The 16368-nt window shown below is 49.2% G+C and overlaps 2 protein-coding genes across 6 annotated transcripts; one reads left to right on the forward strand and one right to left on the reverse strand.

Moving 5' to 3' along the window:
* The first annotated feature begins 310 nt into the window (after positions 1 to 310).
* On the forward strand, positions 311 to 4771 carry Prss8 (serine protease 8). 3 transcript variants are annotated; one of them, XM_074059935.1, is made up of 6 exons: positions 311 to 1013; positions 1253 to 1270; positions 2756 to 2895; positions 3182 to 3453; positions 3539 to 3705; positions 3820 to 4771. In XM_074059935.1, the coding sequence occupies exons 2-6, from the start codon at positions 1259 to 1261 to the stop codon at positions 4138 to 4140; spliced, it is 912 nt and encodes a 303-aa protein (XP_073916036.1). In that variant the 5' UTR covers positions 311 to 1013; positions 1253 to 1258; the 3' UTR covers positions 4141 to 4771. The 3 variants fall into 3 exon arrangements, with proteins under 3 accessions (XP_073916036.1, XP_073916035.1, XP_020013200.1); XM_020157611.2 differs by having other exon boundaries at positions 312 to 1013; positions 2733 to 2895; XM_074059934.1 differs by lacking the exon at positions 1253 to 1270 and having other exon boundaries at positions 2733 to 2895.
* Kat8 (lysine acetyltransferase 8) lies at positions 4755 to 14930 on the reverse strand. 3 transcript variants are annotated; one of them, XM_020158170.2, is made up of 11 exons: positions 14705 to 14930; positions 12962 to 13036; positions 12710 to 12885; positions 8977 to 9030; positions 8718 to 8882; positions 7979 to 8068; positions 6016 to 6156; positions 5820 to 5913; positions 5572 to 5722; positions 5264 to 5418; positions 4755 to 4928 (listed from the first exon to the last, which is right to left on the reverse strand). In XM_020158170.2, the coding sequence occupies exons 1-11, from the start codon at positions 14913 to 14915 to the stop codon at positions 4864 to 4866; spliced, it is 1377 nt and encodes a 458-aa protein (XP_020013759.2). In that variant the 5' UTR covers positions 14916 to 14930; the 3' UTR covers positions 4755 to 4863. The 3 variants fall into 3 exon arrangements, with proteins under 3 accessions (XP_020013759.2, XP_020013777.1, XP_073916033.1); XM_020158188.2 differs by lacking the exon at positions 14705 to 14930 and adding an exon at positions 14513 to 14657; XM_074059932.1 differs by lacking the exons at positions 12710 to 12885; positions 12962 to 13036; positions 14705 to 14930 and adding an exon at positions 9263 to 12699.
* Positions 14931 to 16368: the final 1438 nt, after the last annotated feature.

Genomic DNA, 16368 nt, shown 5'->3' on the forward strand with positions numbered 1-16368 from the left:
ATAGGCTCTTGCCAGAGGCTGGCTTCAAATTCTGGTTCTCCTCATCTCTGCCTTCTGAGTAGCTAGGATTACAGGTGTGAGCCCCAGCAGTTCTTAAGGCTCTTCCAGGAGGACCTCACCAGTTATGTGCAATTGCACCACAGTCCCTACCCTTGTCTGTCACAATTCCTAGTTCGAAATTATTTTATAATTGCTATGACTGTGATTGAAGTCTATCATCCCTAGTCCACCTCATGCTCAAGGAGGCCATGAATGGTGTCTGTTTTGTCTCATAGGCCTGGGGCACAATAGGCACTAGGTAAATACTTGTGGGATGGTTGTCATCACTAGACAGTGCTCACCACCCGAGGGAAGGCTGCAGGCTTTACAGAAAGGGCCTAGAATGGCCTTGGCCAGCAGCAGCTCCCAGTGTCCTGGGCTCAGACACCTGGCCTAAGATGGGAAGGAAAGAGGAGCTGGCTCCACAATAACAAAGGCTGGGCCAGGCCCTGGGGGGCATAACTGACCTGAAAGACCGTGGGATAGTTGAATGGCTGGTGATCAATGAATGGTTTGGGGGGTTTCTAGGCCTGCCTGGGGCTGCACTCCTGCTGGCCAGCCTTCACCCCATCCCCCACACAGCCTGGGGGTCTAAAAGGACTATGGACTCAGAAAGCCAGCAGAGCTTAGCCAGGAGGGCGGGACTAAGGGAGGAGCTGACACTCAGGGGAAGTATCTGCTTGGCTAGACTGAGCTGGAGTCAGGTTCTACACTTGTAGCTGAGGAGGCTCCCCCGGTGACCGCTCCCTGCCTGAGAAGCCAGCCTTGGATACCTGTGCTGCCTTCCCAGCCTGGGTTCTGGGATTCCTCATCTTTGAGTCAACACCTGGATCTTCTTGCCTTTGAAACATTCCTTCCCTTCTGTGCCTGGTGTCTCCTTCAGGGGCCAATGGTCCAGCAGGTGGGCCTGGGACCTGGGCAGCTGGAAGCTATGACCATTCTGCTCTTTCTTGGATTATTCTGGTTGGGAATGGGTGAGTACATATGAACAGTGTGGGAGCTTGGGGAGGGGGTCATGTACAGTGGGGAGCTAGCATAATCCTTTAGGAGGTCTATCCTTTCTCCTGGGCTCAAGGGTGTTCCCTAGCTTTCAGTCTCTCTCTCTCTTTGGTCTTCCTGGGGAAGCAGCCAGCCCTCTGGGGAAGTGGTAGGTACTGAGGGGTCTGGGAACTCAGTCTCCCTCCTACTTACCCCTCCCTCTTTCTCTTTCTAGGAGCTGATGGGGCTGAAGGTGAGGCTTGCTGGGAAAATGGGGAGTGAGATGGGGTGGGGGACTTGGATTCAGATTCCTTGGTGGGTTTGAGGAGTACTGACACCCTATGGGCTGTGTTGCTCGCACAGAGCTAGTGAGTGTGGGGATTATAGCCTTTGCTTTATGGGTAGAGAAACCAAGGTGCAGAAAAGCGGGTTGTCCCGAGGGCACGCAGCCAGAAAGTGGTATAGTTGCATTTAAACCTACTTCTGACTTCCAGAGTGAGGCACCTGAAGGTGTTCTGAGGGAAACAAAATTAGGATCTCTTTGGATGTAAACAGGCCAGCTCTGGGTTAGACTGGTTTTCAGTCCAGGCTGTGCCATTTATTGGCCACGTCTCCTCAGCTTTCAAAGCTCTAGTTTCTTCACCTCTAAAATGCTGATGATAAGGCTGAGGCTGGTGGCATGTCCCAACTGATAGAGTGCTGGCTTAGAGCACTCTAAGCAAGGCCCTGGGCTGGCAGAGTAGCTCAAGTGGTTGGGCACCTACCTGACATGCTTGAGGCCCTGAGTTCAAACTCCAGTACTGTACTGCAAAAAAAAAGCAAGGCCCTTAGTTCAAATTCCAGTACTGTTAAAAAAAATTAAATGTCCTGAGGCTGTAGTGGGGAAAACCCTTCGGGGCCTGGTCTTGTTGGAACACTCACTCAATAGTAACTATTGTCATGATTATGAGGGAGCAGAGGAGGAGGTGGCTAGCTGGCCTCCTCCTGGTGACTCTGTGAAGGGCAGCTGGGCTCTACTCAAGGGCTGGAACTGGCCTGGAAAATAGCTGTTCACACCCAAGTGAGCCCAGTTGCTGGTTCACCCACATCCACCACTATGTCTGCACACCTAGCCCTGTTCTGGGTGCCAGGGACGTGGGACTGTTCCTATAAGGCCCAGACTGGTGTGGTTGAATCACAGTCAGACACCAGATCAGTTGTGAGCCTGAGCAGAGCCAGGTCCCTGGGACTCTGAGGTAATATCTGACTCAGCAGCAGGGTCAGGGCAGGCTATGGAGGGTCCTCCCAGCTGTCTCACAGAGCAAGGACAGAAAAGGCACTCAGAGGGGAGCAAGTGGTTGGCCTGATGTGAAGAAGTGTCCAGAGGTCTGACTGGAGTAGACAGTAGTGCCATGTGAGGTCTGAAATGTATCTCAAGGTCATTGTGGCCAGATTTGTGGTTTATAAAGATTGGATTTGTGTGGAGTGGGTTGGCTGGAGGGCAGAAAGGCTTGAGGGGCTGCTGTGAGGACTGTATTAGAGAGTGGGTGGTGGACAGCAAGAGGCAGAACTGCTCACACCTGGTGTGCTTGCAGATTGGGAACAGAGGGGTAGCTATTTCCCAAGGTCTAAACACTGTAAGAAAGATTTCCCAAGATCTGTCATGATGGTAGGGCTGAGGCTGTGGTGTGGGAACCCCAGAAAAGCCTGACTTGACTTTCCCTTCCTCCTGGCAGCTGCCTGCGGTGTTGTCTTCCAGGCACGCATCACAGGTGGCAACAATGCAGCCCCTGGGCAGTGGCCCTGGCAGGTCAGCATTACCTACAATGGCGACCATGTGTGTGGCGGCTCTCTAGTGTCTGAGCAGTGGGTGCTATCGGCTGCTCACTGCTTCCCCAGGTACCAGCTGGGTGAGGGGCAGGAGGGAGTCAAAAGTGGGTTGGAAGACAAAGTTCATACATGGACCAGGTCAGGTCATGTAGTTGAGAGGTTGAGGTTCTTGAGTTGGGTCTAAGGAGATCAGTAAAAAATATGAAAGGGCCAGTCAGGTGAAAGGAAGGGGCTGAGGATCACAGGGTTAAAACTAGGTCTTGAAGGTGCTATCTAAGGTCAGAATCTGGGGTCAGATGCCACAAGGCAATTGGGATCAGGGAAGCGGGAAGAGCCTTTGCCCCTCTGCCTGCAGGGAACACTATAAGAAAGACTATGAGGTAAAACTGGGGGCCTACCAGCTGGACACCTTCAGCCAGGACGCAGTGGTCCACACTGTGGCCCAGGTCATCTCCCACCCCAGTTACCGCCAGGAAGGCTCCCAGGGTGACATCGCACTCCTGCGCCTCAGCAGCCCTGTCACCTTCTCCCGACATATCCGGCCCATTTGCCTCCCAGCTGCTAATGCCTCCTTCCCCAATGGCTTCCACTGTTTCGTCACAGGATGGGGCCATGTGGCCCACTCAGGTGAGGCAGACAGTGGGTACGGAGGCATGGAGGGGCAGCTGATTTCAGGTAGGAAGCCCTGGTTGAGTGCCTCTTGTCCCTATAGTGAGCCTCCAGACCCCCAGGCAGCTGCAGCAGCTGGAGGTGCCACTGATCAGTCGTGAGACGTGCAGCTGTCTGTACAACATCGGTGCCAAGCCTGAGGAGCCCCATGTTCTACAGCAGGACATGCTATGTGCCGGCTACGTGGAGGGGCGCAAGGATGCCTGCCAGGTGAATGCAGGGGAGCAAAGTGCATGTCAGGAGGTGGGGACTGGATGGGGCTGGTGTGGAGTACTGGGGTTTGGGGAATGATCCTAACAGCTGTGGTTTGGCTTTTTTCCCCAGGGTGACTCTGGGGGACCACTCTCCTGCCCTGTGGAGGGCCTCTGGTACTTAGCGGGCATTGTGAGCTGGGGTGATTCCTGTGGAGCCCCCAACAGGCCTGGTGTGTACACTCTGACTTCCAGCTATGCCTCTTGGATCCACCACCATGTGGCAGAACTCCAGCCTCGGGTAGTGCCCCAAACCCAGGAGTCCCAGCCTGATGGCCACCTCTGCAACCACCGTTTAATATTCAACTCTGCTCCAGCCCAGGGCTTGCAAGGGCCCATTCTTCTGCCACTGGGCCTGATGCTTGGCCTCTTCTGCCTTTGTCATGAGCACTGAACTACTCATCTAGAAGCTGACCCCACTTCTAGGACCGCCACCTCACGCCCAAGGACCCATGCCTGTCCACAAGGAGGGAACTGGCTCCTACTATACCTTCATCCCAGGGGGAGGCCAGGCACCATCCTGATCTTTGAGCCCATTTTTCTGGATTTCCTTTTTGGGACTATATAACCCTGGGTTAAGAGTTTCAGGGCCTGTGGTACTGGCCAGAACTTCTGGCTACCTCCATGTGCTGTCTGCAACTTATTGGTTGGGCTCCTATGGAGCTTCCAAGAAGCTTCCACCTGTTTATAGAAGACTGATTGTTGCTGAAGGCTGGTCCCAGGGCCCTACAAGCCCTGCCCGATGAGCCCATCACTGCCCTGTTCCCGTCTTCTGGGCTTGCCTGCCTTTGCCACAGGAAAGGGCCCAATCTTGCCTCATTGCTGCCAAGCTCCCCTTGAACCATGACTCCTGGACTCTGGAGGACTGAGCCCCCACCGGAGTTCGCTGGGGCTTGGGTCAGGATGGGGGATAGAAGCAAGGAGGAGTAAAATGTTTAAGCACAAATGGCTGTGTGTAAAGTGAAATGAAGACTAACACCTCTTGGCATCTCCCTCCCACCTCCAAAGTCCAGAACCACTGAAGAATTTACTTTATTAAAAAATGACAAAACAGGTCTGTACATATTTACAGGCTAGGAGCAAAGAGGCACGGGTCCAGCAGCAAGGGCACAGGTGTTCACTTCTTGGAGAGTTTGACTTGCTTGTGCTTGGGGGGAGCCCATTTGAGGCAGACAGAGTCCACTGTGGGAAGAAGAGGCTTGAGAGGCGGGCAGGGCCTCTTGGCCCAACCTGCTCACACCTGGCTGCTCTCTCTGGGCCCAAGCCAGGTTTCACCTCCTCCAGGTGAGAACAAAAGGGCAGCCTGAGTCCTGGGAAGGGGGCAGGGAAACCCAGGAATGACTAGCCTGCCCCAGGCTTTTGTCCTGGGAGCTGGTCTGACTGGTTTGGGATCATGTGACAGCAAAAAAAGGAGTCCCTGGCTGTAAGCAGCCTTTACATTTACCCCCAACACACACACACAATTGTGCGCATGCACACATGTGCACACACATGCATGCTGCGCAGCCCCCACCCACCTGTGATTGGTGGTTTCTTATACTGGGCGCTTTTGAGGTGCTCCTCCACAAGCTTGGGTGTGACACAGATCACATGCTGGCCCTTCCAGTATTTGACCATGTTGAGGGACTGCAAGGTACTGATGATGTCATTCTGGGTGATGCTGGTCATCTGGCTGTAGGAGGGATTAGAACAGATTCTAGAGACAGCAAGAGAGACTAGCAGACAGGATCCACATCCCATCTTAGGCAAGCCCTGCACTGGAAGGCTCCAGGATGGCTTTCATAAGGTCCTCAGTGGATAGCATGGCTGGGACCAAGACTCTCACCTCAGGTCCTTAATGGACAGTGTACCCCGGAAGTCTCGAAGGATCTCCAGCAGGACCCATGACCAGTAGCTGCGGTAGCTGAGTTTGCCCAGGTCAGACAGTGGTTTCTCTGGAGAGCCTACTGTGCTCTCCAGCTTTGAGAGCTCATAGCCTGGCAGGAACAGAGAGGGTCCTGAGGGGCCAGCCCCACCCTCACCACTGCCTGCACACACATACCCCATCCCCCACATAGGCCAGGAGCAACTCACTGAAAGCAATGAGAAACTTCCCATAGCCACGGCGCTGGTAGGGGGGCAGAGTTAAGATGCAGGCCACATTGTTTCCATCTGGGGACTCCTTCTCCTGCAGAAGGTAGGTTCTGCTCAGAACCTTTCTGGGGGCGCTTGGCCCCCACTCCAGTTTATTCCTCCCACCCACCCCAACCTGGGCTTCCTAATCCAGCACCTTGGAGAAGTAGCCAACGATATGGGCCCCTTGCCTGTCTACTTCAGTCAAGATGTAAAAAACGAAGGGCTCCACGTCGAAGTACAATGTCTTGTGGTCCAGGAAAAGCTTGGCCAGCAGACACAGGTTCTGACAGTAAATCTGAGGGTAGGGAGGTGAAATGGGCTCAGCCAGCAGTATACCACCCCTCACTCTGCCTAGCAGGAGCAGCCACTTTGCTACTCTGCAAGCGCCAGGCTTCGAAGAGCAGCCTGTGTCAGGCCAGTGGGAAGTAGACTCCTTACCAGAACAGTACTTAGAACTAGAAGGAGTCTCAGAGTCAATTCCCGGTGGAAAAGGAAGCTGAAAATCAGAGCCATTAGCACTAGATGAGATCATGAGAGCCGGGTTAATCACAGCTGCTGATTTGAGTGCTAAATGCAGCCAGGTATTTCACAGAACCAATTCCGTTCAACCTTCACAGACATTAACTTATGTTTCAGAACGGGAAACCTACAGAGGAGGTAGGCAGCTTGCCCAAGTTTCTGTGGCTGGTGACTGAGTGCTGTCTTGTTCCTAGCTGAGCCCCAGCACCTGGCACAAGGCTAAGCACAAAGCTAGCCTGACTCCAAAGCCTGAGCTGGCTGCCCACTTGGTCCCACTGTGCTGGGCCTCACCTAGATGCAGACAAGAGATCTCCTCTGGATCAGAATCAGGACGGACAATGAGATGCAGAGGTTGGCTTCATAGCATAGATTAAGGAGGTATCTGACTCGTGACTCCCTCTACATCTGCTTTTTCATCTGACCTAATAATTGTGTGAATCCAGTGCTGCTTGTCCCACTGACAGTAGAAGGAACAGGAAGCTCTGGGAGGTCAAGTGTTTTCTTGAGGCCAAGCTGGTAAGCATCCACACCTCCAGTGGGAACCCATTCTGTCACTCCACCCGTTCATGCTCAGTAGTGCAGAGCAGTGGGCAAGAACCAAGCTCAGAGTGGGTATTCCTTGAATAAAGGGCTAACTGAGCCCCAACAGGTCAATAACAACAAAGGCCAAAGCCCATATTTACTATCTAGTTGCCAAGTACTAAAACCTGACAATCTTTTATTTTTTTGAAGTACTGGGTGTTTGAACTCAGGGCCTCATGCTTAGTAGGCAGGTACTCTATCACTTGAGCCACTCTGCCAGCCCTGTTTTGTGTTAGTTATTTTCGAGATAGGGTCTTACAAACTATTTGCCAGGGCTGGTTTCAAAACACTTTCAAACAAGTGTTCCTCTTGATCCCTGCCTCCTGACTAGCTAGGATTACAGGCATGAGACACAGGTACCCGGCCCAAACCTGACATTCTTTATATTTGCGGTCTCATTTTTTCCACTGACAAGCAGATTAGGTAAATAATTATGACTCTTGTCTTATGGATAAGAAGATAATCAAAGTTAACTCTAAGGTCAACCGGAAGTGATGGCAATGTAAACCAGGAGCTGCTCTGAAGCCTGCCCTTTTTACCCTACAAACATGGCCCTTCAGACACTTGGTAAGACCTTTCCAGACTGAGCAGCAAAGGCCAACCTTTCAACAATGGCAAAGCAGGCCTCAAAGGCCCCCCTCCCTCCCTGCCCCACTGAAGTCACTCTGTCAGGAACAAGGAACTCAGTTAGCAGTAACCACAGACAAGACACAAAGCAGTTCCCTCCCAGGCAAACTAAACACATTCCTTCAGAAAGAGAAAGCAATCTACCAGCAGCCTCAGGCAAGACAGCCTCTACTCTGGGTTCCAGAACCACACAAACCTGAACTACCCCCCCACCAGAAGAGAAGTCCTCAGGGATAAGGGAGACCTGGCCAGATGTTGGTACAACAGGTACATGCATTCACTATGCTCCAAACACCTCCTCAGTCTTTTCCCAGGGGCCATACACCCCTGCGCTGGCTTTTGTCTAATAGCCAGAGCTCCCCCCACACAGTCCAGAGCCACAAACTCACCTTATGGTCTTTGCCATCTACCTCATACACAGAGATGTTGCTCTTGCGATATATCTCCTTTCCTGGAGGCTGCCGCCACTGACACTGACCCTGGAGATGGAGATGAGGAAGCACAGGTTAAGACACTTTAGTTCTGTGGTAGAACTGTGTGACTTGGAGCAAGTCTCTGCTTCTCTTTACCTATGCTCAACACCAGCTACAGTGAGTAATCCTCCTCCGTCTCTTCATCTAGGATAATAAGAGGGTGAAATAGGATCTACTTCTTAACCATGGCACAAAGAGGCTATTTGAACTCAAGTCTATGTAGGCCTGGCTCTAGAGGGCACCATCCATGACCCTGGTTTTCCTAAACCATATACATCTGCCTGTGATTCCATGCTTGGGAGAAACCCCATGTGCTTATGATAAGCATATGTACCAGTTCTTCTTGACAACCCCATATATCAGTTCTTCCCACTTGTCCACACCTTAAGGTCCCATTGCTCAGGGCTGTTGCCTCTTTTGTCCTGAGAAGCCAGGCTCACTTGGTAAAGGTGTGGTAAAAGGTAAGAAACTCAAGAGATTTCTGTCCCATTCCATAAAGGAGAAACTGAGGTCTCAAGAGGGACAGTAAATCAGCTAAAGTCACCCTGACATCAGTGGCAAAGCCAGGCCTGGAATCCCTCCTTGGGCAGCTCCTCGTACTAGACAACTCAGGACCTGCCTGTCCTCCCTGCTGCTAATGCTCAGATGCCCTCACCAGATGGAAGCGGTAGCTCTTCTCGTACTTCATGTACTTGAGGCAGTACTCGCAGAGCCATAGCTTGGGCTGCTTCCCATAGTCCTCGGGGAACGGTGAGAAGTACCAGGCATCAATTTCATAGTTCCCAATGTGGATCTTGTCCACATACTTCACCTTGGTGATCTGCAGAAAGTTGAGAGGAGGGGACAATGCACGGCTCAGCAGCGCCAAGGAAAGAGGAAAGGAGCGCCTACAATGGGGACCCGACCCCGCTTACCGCCTCATGTTCCTTCTCCAAAGCTGCTGTTGTGGGGTCCATCTCTGCATAGGTCTGAAGGAAAAGAGAAGTGGATAGAGCTGAATAGACCTTTGGGACAAGAGGGGCAGTCCCCAAACCACATTGCTTCCCTAATAACTTCTAAGCCTTATCCCCTAAATGACAATAATAACCACACAAATAAGCCAATTTGTTTTACCTGGCTGTGAAGCTGACGGGTGCAAGCTCCCCTCCCATCTACCCACCTACCCACACACCCAGGTAACCCTGATGCCTGAGTGTGAACCTTTTGCCAGATGAACAGGGCTGGGATGAGGAGGCCTGGGTCCAGCATTTGGGTTGACAAAAGCTTTAGCTGTACGATGGGCAATCAGGCTCTGCCGAAGTTGTGGTAAGACTCAGATGAAATAATGGATCTTGTCTTCCATGTCCAGAGGAAGAACCTGCCAACTCCCCTGTGTGCTTGAACCTCCTTCCTGAGCACCAGACCTGAGCAGCAGCCTGCCTATGGGATTGCTCCCAGAGGTGTTTTCCACGGAGCAGCAGATGCTAGGTGCCCAGAAAGGACCTTGAAGTTCCTCGGCAGACCTGCTCCTTCTCCTGGGCCCTATCACTAGGGACATCACTGTTGGCCCAACTACCCAAGACTGCTCTTAAGATCCCTCCATCAGCCTGGCACCCAGTTAGTGGTAAAGTCCTAATAAAGTGAATATTGACTCTTAACTCCTTGACATCTCTCGAACTCTCCCCAACCCACTCCAAGTAGTTGCTGCCACTTCAGGTCTGGCAGTTGACAACATCTCCTTAGATTCCTGGCCTTGTCTCAGCCCCTCAAACACACAGCTATCAACACTCTCTTCTTTCAGCCTACATGCTTTTGCACATGCAGTTCCTTACACCTTGAGAATACCCTTCCTTCTCCTCATGCTGCTACAAAATGTTCCCCTTACCTGGCACTGAATGTGGGTCATGTGCATCAGTGACAGAGGAGGGCTTTGTGAGCCAGCATATGTAATTGTTTTTATTGTGCTCTTCCTGTCTTTCAAGGCCCAATGTCCTTCCCACTCCTTCTAGGAAGTCTAACTAGATTCTTCCATCTAGAAAACACTCCCAACTTCCCAAGTCAGGAGTAGTCAACACAAGATCCTCCAACTACTCCCACCTCATTTCTCTCTACTGTTCAAGTCCTCAGAAAGCAGAGACTAAAAGTCACATCATACCTTACTCCTGCCACATTCTGTAGGAATCAGGCACAGCCTGATAGTGGAGACCTACAAAGGTCTACGGTCTATACAGAAGTCATGGCCCTAGTGAAGAAAGGATCCTACACTTTACCCAGAATGCCCCTCCACAAAGCAGTGTGCCTATATGGCCTCAATTAGCCCTTTGAAAGAACATTCTTATTTCAATTTTACAGAGTAGTAAATAGAGGTGAGGTCACTTGCCCTTGGGGACAGAGTAGATGCCATTAATTCCAAATGACAAGTACTCTACAGACATTACTTCATTTACTCTTCACACTGAGAGTGTTTATTACCCCCACTGTAAAAAAGAGGAACCCGAGACAACAAAGAGGTAAGGTCACTTGCCCAAGGTCATAGAACTAGTACCCAGCAATTGGGCGCAAGCCCCTGGCCTGTCCAACTCTGAGCTTAACCACTACAAAGACAAAGATTTTCCTCCCCATATGTCTCTTTAAAATGCATTTCTCAATTCACAAAGCCCAATCCTCTCCTGCAAATGCATTAAAGAACTACAAAAACACTATTTCTCTTAAATGCTGTGATTTATTTAGAATTAAACATTAATTAGGTTCTCAAGAACCATGATTTTGTTATTTTATTACCAGTTCTTTATCACCAGGCACGGCCCATTACCACCCACCCTGCTGACTGCGGCATGGAGGCACATTTTGGTTCAATGTAAACTTGTTGGAGAACTAAAAGAATCTTTGACCTGTGCTAGCCAATAGAGCAGTTATGAGTCACATGTGGCTATTTAAATTTAAATTCCTTAGAACTTTAAAAAAATGTAATACTTAGTCACACTAAACATATTACAAGTGCTCGACAGTAACATGCCTACAGTGGTATCATAAGGAATGGTACAACTATAGAGCATTTCCATCATAGAAGGAAGTTCATATGGACAGTTCTGCCTCAGACCTGGAAAGGTCTTTCCAGTTTATGGTATTTAAAAAAAAATTTTAAGGAACTGTGGCTTAAGCAGTAGAGTGCAAAGCCCTGAGTTCAAACCCCAGTCCCCCTCACACACACACAAAAAGAAAGCATAGGAAGAAGCACAGTTGGCACTGTTAACCAGCTGACATGTCTGTGTATATCCATACAAATATCTGTATGTGAAATAAAAGTTTCTCGGTTTGTGAGACCCTATCTTGAAAACACCCAACACAAAAAATGGTAAAATGCCTAACAAGCGTAAAGCCCTGAATCCAAACTCCAGTACCGCCAAAAAAAAAATGATAATAAAAGTTTCTCAAAACAATACTTACCTTTAAGAAAGTGCAAGGCCCTCTGATATTTTCTACCTTATCCTATTTCCTTTTTCTACTTTTAGAAAATTTAAATGGTGGACACACCACTAAATTGATTCCACAACCTACTAATAGACTGTACCCCACAGTGTGAAAAGCATCACTGTACAGCACACACTGAGGGCTCAGAAGAACTAAACTGCAATGGCAGAAACTAATCACCACTTGATGCCTTCAGAACTTGACAAAGCCTGTTCTGGTTTGTGCTTACTTTACAAATCAAGAAACAAGGGAAAGGGGGGATTAAAGGAAAATGATGGATGAATTCAACTGTGATATACTTGATATAAGAACTTTTGTAAATGCCACAATGTACCCCCAACACAATTAAAAGAAAAAAAGAAAAAAAAAAAGTGAGTGCTAAAGACATGGTTCAAATGGTAGAGCACCTGCCTAGCAAGCACAAGGTCCTGAGATCCTGACTCAAAAGGGTAAAGAAAAAAGAACCCTGGTTTTGGAGACAAATGAACTGAGTTTCTAGCATATGTCAAAATCATGGTTAAGTTAGGCTCGGTGCTGAACAATCTAACTGGGTTCCTAAATCTATCACTGCCTCCCTGTAAACGAAGGATAACAGTGCTCACTGCACAGGCTGATGTGAAACATCAGTGAGATCACCTACTGAAATATTCGGCCCAATGCTGTGGCTCAGAGACCAATAGTGTTTGGCACATTATTCTAATTCCACCTTTTTACTACTTGTTTGACCCTGGTCATGTTACTTAACTTCTCTGACTGAGCCTACTTCCTCATTTACAAAAAGAAGTAATTATTCCTGTGGTGCTGGATTCTTAGGGAGGATGATGAGCTCATACATATACAGTATTCATCATGGTGCTTGGCAATAGCCAGATGTCCGTTACCATGCATCAACTCCTTCCCTTTGGACTTCAAGTCATTTTGTCTAATATGACACAACCATTAGGAGACAAAAGAGGTTATCAGAGTAGGTGATCTGAGCTCCAGATCCAGCTGTGCCATTCCTTGCTATGAAACTGTAGCCAAACCTTTTCCTTCTCTGAGCCTGTTTTCTCACCTATGAAGAGTAAATGAGAGACAGGTAAAGTCCCTGACACATGGTAAAAGAGAGTGAGAGGTGGGACTTGCAGTGGCTTTGCCTAAGAGAGAAGCAGGGGCAGCTGAGCCTCCTGGGTCCTGGGGAAGGGAAGGGGCCCGGACCTTCTGCACGTGGTTGATCTCATCATGCTTGCGCTTCTGGTTGCGAGTGATCTTGCGCTCAGGCTGCTCAGCCAGCTCACTCAGGTACTTCTCTGAGTTCTTCTGCACAGCATCCTTCACTGTTTTGGTCAGTGCCAGCCGGTTCTTGTCTACCCACTCATCCAGTCGCCTGTTAACTGTTAGGATGGGCCATGAGAGTATTGCCCTGCCACCTCCTCCTCCACCCAGACCCTGGGGCCCCAAAACACTCACAGCCCACATAGTGTACATAGAATTCCTCTCGGCCCTCCTGGTCATTTACTCTTGATTGGATCACTTCCGCAGAATCTGTGAATGAAAAAGGCCATGATCATCAAAAAGGGCTAGCTGGGTGCCAGTAGCTCACACCTGTAATCCTAGCTACTTAGGAGGCAGCGATCAGGAAGATCATGGTTTAAGGCAAGACTGTGTAAGATCCTGAGTTCAAACCCCAGTACCACACAAAAATAAATAAATAAATAAAAGGAAGAGCTAGAAGAGGAGGAGGGATTCAACACACTGAAAGGGCAGTTTTCAGATTCACCTGTCAACATCCATCAATGCATTTATTCACTGCCACAACCATTTTATAAATGAGACAAAAATAAGGTTACTGAGGGTTAAAGATTTGAAAAGTAATAGAGCTGATACTTAATGAGTTTAAGTCTGACTCCAAATTGAGTGCTCATTTTACTCAGTCATTTGGGGGAATTTTTTGATTAAGACCCTTTAGTCTATATACAATTCTAGCTCTCTCTATATGTAGCTGAGCAAGTAATTTTGGCTTTTTGAGCCTCAGTTTCAGGACTAATAGTGCCCACCTCAGAGAGTGAGATAATACCTTCAAAATGTTAATTTATTTGTTTTTCTTGGTGGGACTGGAATCTGAACTCAGGGCTTCGTGCTTGCAAAGCAGGCACTTAACCGCTTGAGTCACACCTCCAGCCAAACCTTCAAAAAATGTTAACACAGTGCCTAAAACAATCAGACCATTTAATGAATGACCATGCAACCACTGCATGTCTAGCTCTATTGTGTGTTGTTGCTGGTTACAGAGGACAGACAGAAGAACTCTATCTCTCCAGAAGTTCCCAGTTTGACAAGAAACACAGATTACAGCATGTTATATATACCATGGCTGAGGTATAAAAACAAAGTCACAGGAACATACAGATAGGAACAACTCACTTTGGCTGAAGGGGACGAAGAATGGGATCACACAGGAAATGAATTTAAAAGCTGGGTAGGAGCTAGGCTGGGGAGCTAAACTGGGAGCGTGGCTCAGGCAGTAGAGCACCTGCCTTACAAGCACGAGGCCCTGAGTTGGAACCCTAGTACTGTCAAAACAAACAAACAAATAAATAATACTAAAACGATGAGTAGGAGCTAGGCAGGTGAACAGGAGAAAGGAAGAGAAGGCAGCAAGCAGAGAGCACAGGTAATAAACGGCATATGGTCTTCAGAGGGACCTGCGTATCCTGATCTGGCAATGGTCTTTGCTAGAGGTGACTAAAACCGGAAATATCTCAGAAATGAATGCCATTCTGAGCAGTTTGGGGGTTACTCTGAAGGAAAGGTAATGCGACGTAAGAAAAGGGGGAAGCTTGTTTTTGTGTTCCAGAAAGTCCTCTTTGTTGGCACTGTAGGGGACGACAGAAGGCAAAGACGCTGAGACAAAACGAACCAGTGAGGCAGCAGAATTAACAAAGAAAGAGAATGAAGCCTAACACGGAGCAAGAAGATGGAATGGGTGCTCAGTACACACTAAGAATTTGGTGCCCTTACTGGTGGCTTTGCTGTAGGCGCCTGGCATAACCCGAGGATGACAGCCTACTATTAACTTGGGCTGGTTTCTCGGCGCCCGCAATTCAGCGTTCTTTCCTCAAGCCTGGATCCCACCACCCAACACTCCAACTTCCCAGCCTCCGGAGGACCCATCCCTAGGCCCCGCCCACAAGCCCTGAGCCCCGCCCTCACGCCAGGTGCTATCTGGACGCCGGCACAGATACGTTTCCCCGATCTCCACTGTGACTTCTGGCTCGCCGCGCGCTGGAGTCGGCGGCGAGACGCGGCCCGGGGATGGGGCAGTCCCTTCGGCCTCTGCATTCTCCCCGGGCCCGGGCTCGCCTTCCCCTACGACCCCCGAAGTAGCTGCAGCAACTGCCGCTGCTGCACCCTGTGCCGCCATCGCGGTAGCGGAAGTGACGCCAGAGTTTGGCGCCATGCAGGTCTTTTACCGCCGGGTCAGCGGTGCGTGAGGGCGTAACCTCAGGCGTTGGGATCGGGATCTATGACGTGGCAGGAGCTTACTGGTTCGTGCAGTTGACTACGCGACGCAGCAGGTAGCTGGAAGCTTGTTTTGGAGATGGGCTTGAGTTCCTTATTTTCAGTGTGGGACTGTGGTTACAACCCTGAGATGAGGAGCGGAGACACTTTCCTAGTGACTGAGATGATGATGAGAAAGCCAAGACGTGTCCGTTTTCAGGAGCCTCAGCTTAACGGAGCGGAGCCGATTCTCGAGTTAGCACTCGCCCCTGCACTGCCTACTGCACCAGCTTAACAACGTCGCCTCATCTTTGCTTTTCTTGTTCAGGGTAGGAAAAAGATGTGTTCAGGAATAACCAATGAATGAACCCTCAGAATAAGCCTTTCTAAGAAAAGGACGGGACAATGGAAATGGTGAAGTGTCTTGGCAGTAACTGAGGAATCGAATTCTGACACTACCTTAAGATGTACTACTGTGTAGACTAGCTGAGAATCGGTAAAGGCAAGTCTTAATTATAGAACCATGAAGAACTATGTAGCTACATCAAAGTTAAACTATATATGAAGCCGAGCACCGAGACCAAATCTGGTACCTAACTCCCTATTTAACTTCACATGACCCATGTTCACAACAATCAGGTGAAGTATGTTTACTTTCAGTACCAGAATTTGATCACTCAAAGGGCGTCAGAGCAACCACCCCCTGTAGCCTGTCCACTGTGTACCTTTTTTAGAAACTGCAAAATGGGTAAACAAACCAATGACAAGAATAGCCCAAGGAAATAATGACCCTTGTGATTAGGATTAGATGTGCAGTATTTGACCACAAACCTCCACCTGTGAGATAGTTCCCACAAATCTGTATCTCGTCTCCTATATAAACTGCTCCTAAATTGACTCCCTGGAAAGATGGTACTTTAGGATTAGGGATGAGAATCCCTGCCACCTCCTGACCAGCCAGTTTATGGGAATAGACTTTTCTCTATCACCCTCTTGCCTCTGAGCTAATTGGCTTCTCTTGTAGGGAGCAGACCCAGCCTGTGTGTGATAACACATTCAACAAATGTATTGCATAGTGCCAGGGAGAGTAGGTAATAGTAAACCATTAATCATTCTTCAGAAGTTTTTTGATTTACAATTTGGTTGTTGGGCTTCAAAATAGTTCTAAGAGGGATGGAATGCTCAGGACCCAAGGATGGAACTCAGAGATTACAGCTTGGGAAACATCTGAGAGTTGAGTGATGGCAGTAGGAAGGATTGGTAACTTTGGTTTTGGGAAATGAGGGTTTTTTCTTTTTGGGGTGGGGGTCAGTGAATGCCAAATATGTGGCAGTATAAGGAACAAGAAATAAAAATCAGATAGGAAACAAAGTTGT

The sequence above is a fragment of the Castor canadensis genome, chromosome 17 (assembly GCF_047511655.1).
Source record: "Castor canadensis chromosome 17, mCasCan1.hap1v2, whole genome shotgun sequence".
NCBI classification, from domain to species: domain Eukaryota; kingdom Metazoa; phylum Chordata; class Mammalia; order Rodentia; family Castoridae; genus Castor; species Castor canadensis.

Bases quoted from the DNA above. Each gene is read 5' to 3' on its own strand.
- Prss8 (XM_020157611.2), top strand. From the start codon at position 929: ATGGTCCAGCAGGTGGGCCTGGGACCTGGGCAGCTGGAAGCTATGACC. The intron at 3,454-3,538 runs GTGAGGCAGACA...TTGTCCCTATAG, and splicing joins GGGCCATGTGGCCCACTCAG to TGAGCCTCCAGACCCCCAGG. The intron at 3,706-3,819 runs GTGAATGCAGGG...TTTTTTCCCCAG, and splicing joins GGCGCAAGGATGCCTGCCAG to GGTGACTCTGGGGGACCACT.
- Kat8 (XM_020158170.2), bottom strand. From the start codon at position 14,915: ATGGCGGCACAGGGTGCAGCAGCGGCAGTTGCTGCAGCTACTTCGGGG. The intron at 8,883-8,976 runs GTAAGCGGGGTC...AACTTTCTGCAG, and splicing joins TGGAGAAGGAACATGAGGCG to ATCACCAAGGTGAAGTATGT. The intron at 8,069-8,717 runs GTGAGGGCATCT...CTCCATCTCCAG, and splicing joins AGAGCTACCGCTTCCATCTG to GGTCAGTGTCAGTGGCGGCA.